This window comes from Mustela lutreola, chromosome 9 (assembly GCF_030435805.1).
Source record: "Mustela lutreola isolate mMusLut2 chromosome 9, mMusLut2.pri, whole genome shotgun sequence".
Taxonomy (NCBI): Eukaryota; Metazoa; Chordata; class Mammalia; order Carnivora; family Mustelidae; genus Mustela; species Mustela lutreola.
Window position 1 is genome coordinate 124276627 of NC_081298.1, and position 13271 is coordinate 124289897.

General features: G+C 39.1%; 1 protein-coding gene across 2 annotated transcripts in view; it reads right to left on the reverse strand.

The window, feature by feature from the left end:
• SLC4A1AP (solute carrier family 4 member 1 adaptor protein) overlaps positions 1–13271 on the reverse strand; it is an 89709-nt gene that overhangs the window by 68535 nt on the left and 7903 nt on the right. For both annotated transcript variants that reach the window (XR_009357422.1, XM_059188748.1), the window contains exons 6-7: positions 1778–1938; positions 499–568 (exon numbers count right to left, since the gene is read on the reverse strand). Coding sequence is in view for 1 of the 2 variants with exons in the window: in XM_059188748.1 (XP_059044731.1) it covers positions 499–568; positions 1778–1938 (231 nt within the window). In the remaining variant the exon portion in view is untranslated. The remainder of the gene's footprint in view (positions 1–498; positions 569–1777; positions 1939–13271) is intronic.

The window sequence follows — 13271 nt, forward strand, 5'->3', positions numbered from 1 at the left end:
GGGGCGCTTGGGTGGCTCAGTCAGTCGAGTGTCCAGCTCTTGATTCTGGCTCAGGTCATGATCTCAGGGCCGTGAGATCAACCCTGTTTCAGGCTCCACACTCAGCAGGAAGTCTGCTTGGGATTCTCACTCTCCTCCCTCTGCCCTCCTCCCCTGCTGCATACTCTTTCCCTCTCAAAAAAAAAAAAAATAAATCTTTTAAAAAAAAGTCACTCACATAAAACTGGTCAGAGAACATTACTCATATTCGGAATAAGAAAACAGGTTATAGCTTGAAGACCTTGGGACATCATTTTGCCTCATTGGGCTTCATTTTCTTATCTATTACATAGAGTTTAAATGAAATAATTTATAAAGTTCTTTCTAATACTAAGATGCTGTGTTGCTCCTTAGAAAGGTTCCAAGTTCTGTATCTTATTAACTAGCCTCAGTGCTGGCAGAGGGCACTACATAAGGCAGATGCCTACTATAGACTTATTTAATGGATCATTAACTTACCTTTGCTTGAGGCTTTCAGTTTCTCAGAAATTTCAGAGAGTTCCTTTTCAGCATCATTTAACTTTGCAACCTGTAACACCCAAATTAACAGGGTCAGCAAATGTTTTTCTTCTTTCAAAAAATGGTAGCTTTTCTGTCTTCCTCTTCTTATTTTCATTATTGTTACAAGGTTTAAGAGGATTCATTTAGAATTTCCAGTTGAATCTGCATCTTATGGAGTTAACAATTTTCATGTATTTATTAATCTGAATTGAGTTAGCTTCTGAATTAACACAGAATTAAACAAAATATATGTATAGAATACAGACTTGACATTACTCAAAAGAAAGAACTCAAGGCATTTGTTTTCATTGATGAATCAAAAAAACAGATGTTGGTGGGACGCCTGGGTGGCTCAGTTGGTTGGGCAGCTGCCTTCAGCTCAGGTCATGATCCCAGCATTATGGGATCGAGTCCCACATCGGGCTCCTTGCTCCGCGGGGAGCCTGCTTCTCCCTCTGACTCTGCCTGTGCTCGCTCTCGCTCGCTCTCTCTCTGACAAATAAATAAATAAAATCTTTAAAAAAAAAAAAAAAAAAAAAACAGATGTTGGGTAATGTTTTAAAGCTCTCTGAATGTTACTTAATATAGTGAAAACACAGGCTAACTTGTGATGGTTTCATGAAGGATATATAGTTTAAGACTATTACCAAACTATACTCCTCAAAATTCCTTTCACAATTCTTGACTGCCAAAAGTCTAAAGTTGATTTCACCTCAGAATGGCCCAATTTGGAACTTTTTCCTTTCTTTTCGTAGTTTTAACATAATATCCAAAGAATGCTCATTCATGCATCAATATCCACCTACAGGTGGACAGAGTCTCTAGCAGCAAGCCAAATATTTTCCAACTTGGGTAATACTCTTGTTACTATCAAATTTAAAATCAAGAAAGTTGGGGTGCCTGGGTGGCTCAGTGGGTTAAGCCTCTGCCTTCAGCTCAGGTCATGATCTCAGAGTCCTGGGATGGAGCCCCACATCGGGCTCTCTGCTCCGCAGGGAGCTGGCTTCCCGCACCACCCACGTGCTGCTCTGTCTACTTGTGATCTCTCTCTCTCTCTCTGTCAAATAAATAAATAAGTAATCTTTAAAAATAAAATAAAATAAATCAAGAAAGTCATATTTCAGACCAGATTTCAATGCTACTGCTTTAAAAATTATAATTATAAAACAAATTTGAATAATATATTATCTTATTTAAAAATTAAACTACCACAGCTACTTCTATAAATAAAACTTGCCAATGATTCAAAGGTCTCTGGCTTCTCATCTATCTTCCCAGCTTTTTTCATTCGGTTCAGACGCTTCTTTTCAACCAGGCCGGTTCTATCAAGAAAGGTGTCATCATCACTATCATAAAAGTCTTCATCTTCCCAGTTCTTGGCTTTCCTTTTCCGAGATACTAGGAGATAAAATAAATAGTAAAAAAAGAAAAAAGAGACAAGTAGATAAGCAGCTTAAAATATCACTATCAGAGGTGCCTGGGTGGCTCAGTGGATTAGCTTCTGCCTTCGGCTCAGGTCATGATCTCAGGGTCCCAGGATCAAGCCCCACGTCCAGCTCTCTGTTCAGTGGGGAGCCTGCTTCCCCCTCTCTCTCTCTGCCTGCCTTTTTGCCCTCTTATGATCTCTCCCTCTGTCAAATAAGTAAATAAAATATTTTTTAAAATTTTTAAAAATCACTATCAGTACTGCAAGACCCAACAAGCTGTCAAACTACATATACAAACAAAGGGTTAAACCTGGAAGACATTAGGCTAAGTAAAATAAGCCAGGCACACAGGATTCCACTTAGAGTTAACTGGAGTAGCCCAATTCACAGAAACAGAAGGTAGAATGGTAATTACCAGGGGATGGAGGAAGGAAGAATGAGAAGTTAGCTTTCAGTGGGTATAAGAAACTTTTGAGAGGGGTACTAGTGATGGTTGTACAACAATGTGAATGTATTTAATGCTTACAGTGGTAAATTTTATATTATGTATATTTTACCACAATAAAAGAATTAAAACAAAGGGCTAATTTATTTAATGAGCAAGAAGTTCCCAAAAACCAATCAGTAAAAAAGGAAAAAGATAAGGAAAAGGCGAATAATCAAAAAAAAAATTTTTTTAATAAAGATTTTTATTTATTTATTTGTAAGAGAGAGAGAGAGTGAGAGCGAGCCCAGGCAGACAGAGTGGAAGGCAGAGTCAGAGGGAGAAGCAGGCTCCCTGCGGAGCAAGGAGCCCGATGTGGGTCTCGATCCCAGGACTCTGGGATCATGACCTGAGCCGAAGGCAGCTGCTTAACCAACTGAGCCACCCAGGCGTCCCATTCCAAAAATTTTTAAAAGGATAATGAAAGCAGTTCAGAAAAAGAAATATAAATGGCCAAAAAAATTTTTAAAGATGTTAAACACTTTTTAATAATTAAAAAATACAAATTAGGGGCACCTGGGTGGCTCAGTGGGTTAAGCCTCTGCCTTCGGCTCAGGTCATGATCCCAGGGTCCTGGGATTGAGCCCCACACAGGGCTCTCTGCTCAGCGGTGAGCCTGCTTCTTCCTCTCTCTCTGCCTGCCTCTCTACCTACTTCTGATCTCTGTCTGTCAAGTAAATAAATAAAAAATCTAAAAAAAATACAAATTAAAATAATGAGATACCACTTCTTACCTACAGACTAGAAAAAACATGAAAAGATTAATAATGCCCAGTTTGGCCAGGGTATGGGGAAATGAACTCTCAAACAGCTGGTGGGAATGTACATTGATACAATCCTTTTGATGATCAATCTCACAACATCTGTCCAATAATAAAAATCCAACTGACCTAGCAATTCCACTTATAAGAATTTACCCCACATGTATCAGTGCAACATTGTTTGTAACAGTGAAAAATATGGAAAGCTCATGAAGAGGGGACTATGGTAGCTACTAATTTTTGGTCTACTCTATGCCATCTTACTCCCCTTGTTCTGGTAAAAGTACCCCTTTTCTTCTAGAAAACTCTTCCCTCCTTCCATCAGGATTAGAGGTAATCAAGTGACCAAAGCCAATCAGTAAGAGTCTCATATTTATATTAAATAAAAGGAAAAAAGGGTTCTCTTTCCAATGAGATTATGAAAGAGGGAAGATACAAATTCTGTAAGCAGCCAGCTTTTCCAGACTAGGTACGAATCTATCTGCAAAATAAAACCATGCGCTCATGAAAAGGATCACACAGATACACACATACAGCTTTTAGGGCATCCTGGGGATACTGAGAGTTCTGGCTTGATAGGACCAGAACTTAAGTTATGGTTCATGCACTTCTTCTTTCAACCCTGTAAGCTACTCTTCGCAGGTTCTGGAGCCAATAACTCTTCTCCCTAAGCTAGTTTGAGTTAGGTTTCCATTATTTACAACCCAAACAGTCCTTATTAATATAAACTTCATAATTTCCAAGTTAGATGGTACACTGAACATATCTAATTTCACTTTCCCCATATCCTACTAATGCTACAATGAAAAGATCTTTTTTAAAAACATTAATCTGACAATAAATAAATAATAAAGAAAATAAATAAATACAAACACTAATCTACTGGGGCAGCTGGTTGGCTCAGCTGGTAGAGCATGCAACTCTTGATCTCGGGGTATAGAGCTTACTTAAAAATGCTGGGTATAGGGACACCTGGGTGGCTCAGTTGGTTAAGCCACTGCCTTCGGCTCAGGTCATGATCCCAGAGTCCTGGGATCGAGTCCCGCATCGGGCTCCTTGCTCAGTGGGGAGCCTGCTTCTCTCTCTGCCTCTGCCTGCCGCTCTGCCTGCTTGTGTTCTCCCGCACTCATTCTCTCTCTCTCTCTCTGACAAATAAATAAATAAAATCTTTAAAAAAAAAAAAAAAAAAAAAAATGCTGGGTATAGAGCTTACTTAAAAAATAAATAAATAAAATAAAATAAATAAAAATTCTAAATCTGCAAAGAAAGGAGAATGGGAGAAGGGATAGCAACACCAAATTTTTGGAAATTAGAAAGCAGACAGACAAGTCGAAACTAAATTAGCAGAGCTAAAAAAAAAAAAAAAGATAAATTCTAATCCAACAGTGAGGAAAGCAGAGAATCAGTCTGATGATACTGCAGCATCTACAAAAGGATCTGGAACTGGGGATGGATAGTTGTGCTAAAATAAGCAGAAATGAGTAAAAGCTGGTTGAGAAACAGATCCTCCTCCCTGCCTACTTACCTCCTTCCCATCCCCAGAAAGAACCCAGAAGTTAATCTCTAGAAAGGGTAAGACAGTAAGTCTGTGCATTGTGGACTGACTGGTTGAGTTGAGGGCATATATTATTCTATTCTAAAAATAGTACTGTCCTGTGACTATCTCAGTATTGAGATTCTGCTCAGCCATCTTCCAGCACTTAGCCCTAGAAATCTCATGCAGGAGACTAGAAGAATATTCTCTGAGGAATCCTGCCAGCAGAAGAGGAAATACGCAAGGAAATTTACATGAGGAATTCCCCCTCTCCAAAAAGGCCCACATCATTCTATATTGTTGCTGAAAGTTAGTAAGTCCCACTTATATAATTCAAGCTGTCAATCACCTTTTTGTCCCCAGATAAGAACTTAAAATCAAGGACTACATAGCTGAGAAACACATCTAACAAGCAGGATAGAGACCACACAAACAAAAAGAAACGACAACCTGGAGAGCACAGATTCGCAGTGAGATGAGATATTTACAATCCAGGAAACAATGGCATATTACATTTTAAAAATGAATATTCAGGGACACCTGGGTGGCTTAGTTGGTTAAGCATCTGACTCTTGATTTTGGCTCAGGTCATGATCTCAGGATGGTGAAATCAAGTCCTGTGTCAGGCTCTGCCTCCCCATGGAGTCTGCTTGAGATTTTCTCTCTCTCCTCCTCCTCATCCCCTCCCCCTCCCCCGAGCTGTACTCCCATGTGTGCACATGTCTCTCTAATGAATAAATTCTTTTAAAAATGTATATTTGAGGACAAAAATGAGCCTTGGAAATTAAAATCTTGATAGCAAAATAGAGACAGAAAGATAAAGCTGCATAAATCTCCCAGAAAGAACAAAAAGACAGAGATAAAAACACAAAGGAAAAAAAAAGACAAGAAACTTTAGACAGTCAGTCTAAGATGTTCACTATCTAAAGAACAAAATTCCAGAGAGAAAGAGAAAAGAGAGGGATAAAATGATTAATGGCGTGATTCCAGAAATGTTCCTGAAGTGTCAAAAGATTTCCACCCAGGGGCACCTGGGTGGCTCAGTCCCTTGAGCCTCTGGCTCTTAATTTCAGCTCAGGCCATGATCTCTTGAATCATGGGACTGAGCCCAAAGTTGGGCTCCAGGCTCAGCACAGAGCCTGCTTTGGATTCTCTCCCTCTGCCCCTCCCCTGCCCTGCTCACTTTCTCTAAAATGGATAAATAAAATCTTAAAAAAAAAAAAAATTTCCAGACCAAAGGACCCAGTAAGAACCTAGAAAAATGAATGAAAATAGACCAACAGAAAGGTACATCATAGTTAAGTTTCAGAACCTTGAGAACAAAGGGAAACTCTGACGAACTTCCGGGGTGGAGGGGGTGAGGGGAATGACATATAATTGATTAGGATTCTGAACAGTTTTGGACTGTGAGAACAACACTGGATATAGGTGATAAGAGTAATACCTTCAAAGTCGTGAAGGAAATTATTTCCAATTTAGAATTCTACTCCTAGACCAACTATTAACCAAGAGTAAAGCTAGCATAATTATATTTTCAGAATGGAGAATTTAATAAAGTTTACTTGTTATACATCCTTTCTCAGGAATCTACTAGAGGATATCCACCAAAACAAGAGAGTAGGCTAAGAAAAATCAAAGATGTGAAATCCACTGAAGACTACCATCATGCACACTTTCCACTTTTGTACCAGCTTTTTTTTTTTTTCAACTTTGTCAGAGAAAGGGAGAGAGAGAAAGGAGGTGGAGCGGCAGGCAGAGACGTGGGCTCCCTGCAGAACAAGGAGGCCAATGTGAGACTCAATCCTAGGACCCTGGGATCATGACTCAAGCCGAAGGCAGATGTTTAACCAACTGAGCCACCCAGATGTCAGTCCTGCAGCAGGTCGAGAGAGCAGTAAGCCCTAAAATAATAGTGCTCTTCAGGAGAAATGTTTCCAAAAGTCAGAACTGATCAATTACTGAATGTGACTGACTATGCAGAAAAATATACTGAAAGGCTATTGAAAGGTGAGAGATGAATGACCAAGAGCTATAAAATTCAAACACATGAAAAACAATCACCATTATTAACTTTAGGAAAAACAGAAACAAAAATTGCTCAGTTGTGACTAATATTTGCATAAACATAATCATGGAAATACTAAACACTAATTTAACACAGTAAGTAGATAATGTTTAGAATACATGACTCAAGGTCAATAGCCCAAGATGGCAGAGGAGGAGCAGACCTTAGTTTCATCTGGTTCCTGAATTCAGCTAGACAGCTATCGAATCATTCTGAAGACTTGTGAACTCAACCAGCGATCTAAGGAAAGAATAGCTGCAACTCTACAAATAGAAAAGTGACTACTTGCTGCAAGGTAGGAGGTGTGGAGAAGTGAATCCAAGGCGATATATCAGAAGGTTTACCACAAGGGAAGGGAGCCTCCGTAAACTGGCACAAGAAAATGATATAGCAGCAGAGCACAAAATCAGAACTTTTGGAAGTCTGTTCTGGTGAGGAACATCACTCAGGTGACTAGGCGTGGGTGGAACCCTAGCTGGGACAGTGTGGTCTAAGGATCCCCATGGTCACAGGAAGACTGGGGGTGCCTGAGTGTGACAGAGTTCCCAAGCACTGGAGCAAGGAAGCCAGCCACAATCAGTGTGGCAGGAGTGGGCTCTAGCTCAGGGTTGCAATAAACCATGAACTGCAGTACAATCGGACCACTGTGCTCAGAACAAGGGCCCAGCAAGTGGCAGAATCACAGCGAGACACCCCCTTCCCCTGGGAGGAGTGGCTGTGCACTGCGGGAGTCTTCAGGGTTTGGAGGCTTGAAACAAAGTCAAATGCCTGATACAAAAACAGTCGGTTATCAGCTGGGTGAGCACAGAGTGCAGACAGAGACCAGGGAGACAGGAGTGACTAACTGCTTTTCCTTAAGGGCACACTAAGGAGTGGGGCCCCAAGCTCTCAGCTCTGGGGCTAGAGACTAGAAGGCTGCCATTTTCTTTCTTTCTTTTTTTTTTTTTTTTAATTTTTTATTTTTTAGAAGGCTGCCATTTTCATTCTCATCCTCCAAAGTGGCATGGAAATTCTTCAGGGAACAAAAGCCACAGGGAGCAATGTGGAGCAGATTACTTACTGGCCCCTGGCAAGGGCAGTACTCAGGTTCCACAGGGCACAGACCATTAAGAATCAACACAATAGGCCCCTCCCCAAGAAGAGCAGCAAGAACACTGGTTAAAACCAAGTTTACTTATCATAGGAACCTGCAAAACTCCAGTGCCAGGGGAATATAATACATGGCTTTTTTCCCCCATGCTACTTTAGTCTTTCGATTTTATTTTTTTCTCTTTTCCCAATTTCTGATTTCATCAACTCTTTTTTTTTAATCTTTTTAAATTTCCATTTTTACAGTTACAGTCTACCTTTCATTGTATTTTTTTATATATGTAAGTTTTTCTTTATTTACAATTTTGAGATGTAGTTTATTCTAACCAACAGACCAAAATATACTCAGGATATAGTGTATTGCTCTGTTTGTTCACCTGTTTATACTCCTTCTTTTTTTGTTGTTGTTTTTAACTGTCATTTTTACAGTTACATTCTATCCTTTCGCTGTATTCATTTTGTACATATAAAAATTTTTCTTTCTTTACAATTTTGGGACCTAGTTTTATAACAAACAGATCGAAATATACACAGGATCTCAGTGCATTGCTCTATTCTGTTCACCTGTCTGATTATATTCTCTCTCTCTCTTTTTTTTTTATTTTTTTATTTTGGGCCTCTTCTGATTTGTTAAGTGTATATTAACTGGGGTCATTGTTGCCATTTTAGTATTTTGTTCTCTCATGCATCTATTCTTCTCTGGACAAAATAACAAGATGGAAAAATTCACCTCAAAAAAGAGAACAAGAGGCAGTATGGACTGCCAGGGACCTAATCAGTATGGACATAAGCAAGATATCTGAACTAGAGTTCAGAATAACAATTATAAAGATGCCACTTGGGCTTGAAAAAAAGCATAGAAGACACTAGAGAAACCCTTTCTGGAGAAATAAAAGAAGCAAAATTTAATTAAGTTGAAATTAAAAAAGGCTATTAATGAGATGGAATTGAAAATGGAGGCTCTACCTGTGAGGATAAATGAGGCAGAGGAGAGAATTAGTGATACAGAAAACAAAATGATGGAGAATAAAGAAACTAAGAAAAAGAGAGATAAACCACTACAGGATCACAAAGGGAGAATTTGAGAGATAAGTGATACTATAAAGTGAAACAGTATTAGAATAATTGGGATCCCAGAAGAGGAAAGAGAAGTAGGGGGGCAGAAGGCATACTGGAGCAAATTATAGCAGAGAACTTCCCTAAGTGGGGAAATAGGCATTCAAGCCCAGAAGGCAAAGAGAGCCCCCTTCAAAATCAATAAACTATAGGCCAAGACCCCAATATATAATAGTGAAACTTGCAAATCTCAGAGCCAAAAAAAATTGTGAAAGCAGCTTGGTACAAGAAGTCCATAAAATACAAGGGCAGAAACATTAGACTGGCAACAGACCTGTCCACAGAGACCTGGCAGGCCAGAAAAGGATAAGCATGATATATTCAGGGTGTTAAATGAGAAAAATATGCGGCCAAGAATACTTTATCTAGCTAGGATGCCATTAAATATAGAAAGAAAGATAAAAGGCTTCCAGGACAAACAAACTAAAAGAATTTGTGATCACTAAACCAGCCCTGCAAAAAATATTAAAGGGGATCCCTTCAAGCAAAGAGAGAGCCCAGAATTAACATAGATAAGAAAGGAACAGAGATAATATACAGAACAGTAACTTTACAGGTAATAAAATGGCACTAAATTCATATCTTTCAATAGTTACTCTGAATGTAAATGGGCTAAATGCCCCAATCAAAAGACACAGGGAATCAAATTGGATAAAAAAGCAAGACCCATCATTATGCTGTCTGCAAGAGACTCATTTTAGACCCAAAGACACCTCCAGATTTAAAGTGAGGGGGTAGAGGGGTGTCTGGGTGGTTGCTAATCATTTAGCATCTACCTTTGTCTCAAATCATGATTCCAGGGTTCTGGGATCAAGCCCCACATCGGGCTCCCTGCTCAGGAGAGAGGCTGCTTCTCCCTCTCCCTCTGCCTATCGCTCCCCCAGCTTGTGCTCTCTCACTCTCTCTGACAAATAAATAAAATATTTAAAATAAATAAGTAAATAAAGTGAGGGGGTGGAAAACCATTTTATCATGCTAATGGACACCAAAATAATGCTGGGGTAGCAATCCTTCTATCAGACAAATTAGACTTTATTTTTTATTATTATTTTAAAGTTTTTATTTATTTACTTATTTGACAGAGAGAGACACACAGTGAGAGAGGGAACACAAGCACGGGGAGCAGGAGAGTGAGAAGCAGGCTTCCTGCTTAGCAGGGAGCCTGACACAAGGTTCAATCCCAGGACTCCAGGATCATGACCTGAGCCGAAAGCAGATGCCCAATGACTGAGCCACCCAAGTGCCCCAGAAAAATCTGGGGTCTTTAAACCAAAGACCTGATAGGATATGAGGAAGGACACTATATCATAATTAAAGGATCCATTCAACAAAAAGATCTAAGAACTGTAAACGTTTATGCCCCAAACATGGGAGCAGTCAGTTATATAAACCAATTAATAACAAAAATAAATACATTGATAACAATACAATAATACTAGGGGACTTTAACACCCCACTCACTGAAATGGACAGATCATCTAAGCAGAAGATCAACAAGGAACAGTTGTGTTTTCATTTTCATTTGTTTCCTTGAATTTTTTAAATTCTTCTTCAGGAACACCTGGGTGGCTCAGTGGGTTAAGCCTCTGCCTTCGGCTCGGGCTTTGAATGACACAATGGACCAGATGTACTTTACAGATATATTCCAAATATTCCACCTTAAAGCAACAGAATACACATTCTTCTCGAGTTACACATGGAACTTTCTCCAAAACAGATCCAAACTGGGTCACAAATCAGTTCTCAACTGATACCAAAGGACTGGGATCAACCCTGCATATTTTCAGACCACAATGCTTTGAAACTGGAATTCAGGGGTGCCTGGGTCATGGTCATGATGCAAGGGTCCTGGGATCAACCCCCGCATTGGATTCCCTGCTTGGCAGGAAGCCTGCTTCTCCCTCACACTCCACCTGCTTGTGTTCCCTCTCTCACTGTGTCTCTCTCTGTCCAATAAATAAAATCTTAAAAAAAAAAGAAAAATAAAAAGAAACTGGAACTCAATCACCAGAGGAAATCTGGAAAGAACTCAGATACAAGAAAGAATGGATCAACCAGGAAATTGAACAAGATTTTTTTTTTTTAAAGATTTTATTTATTTATTTGACAGAGAAATCACAAGTAGGCAGAGAGGCAGGCAGAGAGAGGGGCAAGCAGGCTCCCTGCTGAGCAGAGAGCCCGATGCGGGGCTTGATCCCAGGACCCTGAGATAATGACCCGAGCCGAAGGCAGAGGCTTAACCCACTGAGCCACCCAGGTGTTCCTGAAGAAGAATTTTAAAAATTCAAGGAAACAAATGAAAATGAAAACACAACTGTTCAAAACCTTTGGGATTCAGCAAAGGTGATCCTGAGAGGGAAGTATATAACAACACAAGCCTTTCTCCAGAAATAAGAAATACAACCTAACCTTGTACCTAAAGGAGCTGGAGACAGATAAACAAATAAAGCCTAAACCCAGCAGGATAATTAATAAAGATCAGAGGAGAAATCAATAAAATAGAAACCAAAAGAACAGTAGAACAGATCAACAAAACTAGGAGCTGGTTCTCTGAAAGAATTAATTAAAATCCCTGAAACAAATAACACATTATATGTTAATTTTTAAAAATTTAAGAAAGAATTAATAAGATCAACAAACCTGTGGCCAGACTTATCAAAAAGAAAAGAGGAAGAACCCAAATAAATAAAATCATGAATGAAAGAAGAGAGATCACAACCAACACTGAAGAAATATGAATAACTGCAAGAACATATTATGAACAACTATATGCCAACAAACTAGGCAATCTGGAAGAAATGGATGCATTCCTAGAGACGTATAAACTCCCAAAACTGAAATAGGAAGAAATAAAAACCTGAAAAGACCCATAACCAGCAAGGAAACTGAAGCCATAATCAAAAACCTCCCAACAATTAAGAGTCCGGGACCAGACGGCTTCCCAGGGGAATTCTACCAAACATTTAAAGAAGAATTAATACTTATCCTTCTGAAGTGATTTCAAAAAATAGAAATAAAAGGAAAATTTCCAAACTCTTTCTATGAGGCCAGCATTACCTTGCTCCTAAAACCAGACAAAGATCCCACCAAAAAGAGAATTATGGACCAATATCCCTGATGAACATGGATGTAAAAATTCTCACCAATATACTAGCCAATAGCATCTAACAGTACATTAAGAGGATTATTCACCACAACGAAGTGGGATTTATTTCTGGGCTGCAAGGGTGGTTCAACACCCACAAATCAATGTGATACACTACATTAATAAAAGAAAGGATAAGAACTGTATGATCCTCTCAATAGATGCAGAAAAAGCATTTGACAAAGTATAGCATCCTTTCTTGATTAAAACCCTTCACAGTGTAGGGATAGAGGGAACATACCTCAATATCATAAAAGCCATCTATGAAAAGCCCAGAGAGAATATCATCCTCAATAGGGAAAAACTGGGAGCTTTTCCCCTCAGGTCAAAAACAAGACAGCGAAGTACACTATCACCACTGTTGTTCAACACAGTAGTAGAAGTCCTAGCTTCAGCAATCAGAAAACAATAAGAAATAAAAGGCATCCAAATTAGCAAAGAAGTCAAATTCTCACTCTCTGCAGGTGACATGGCACTATGTGGAAAACCCAAAAGAGGGTCCCAAAATTGCTAGAACTCATAGGAATTTAGCAATGTCAGAGGATATAAATCAATGAACAAAAATCAGTTGGATTTCTATACACCAACAAGATAGAAGAAAGAGAAATTAAGGAGTCAATTCCATTTACAATTGCACCCAAAACCCAAGATACCTAGGAATAAAGCTAACCAAGGAGGCAAAGGATCTACACTCAGAAAACTACAGAACACTCATGAAAGAAAGTGAGGAAGAAACAAAGAAATGAAAAATGTTGCATGCTCATGGATTGAAAGAACAAATGGATTGTTAAAATGTCTATGCTACCTAGAGCAATCTATTCAATGCGACCCCTGTCAAAATACCATCAACTTTTTTTACAGGGCTGGAATAAATAATGCTTAAGTTTGTATCAAACCAGAAAAGATCCCAAATAGCCAAAGGAATGTTGAAAAAGAAAATCAAAGCTGGTGGCATCAAAATTCCAGACTTCAAGTTCTATTACAAAGCTGTAATCATCAAGACAGTATGGTACTGGCACAAAAATAGACACACAGATCAATGGAACAGAACAGAGAACCCAAAAATGGACCCTCGACTCTGTGGTCAAGCAATCTTTGACAAAGCAAAAA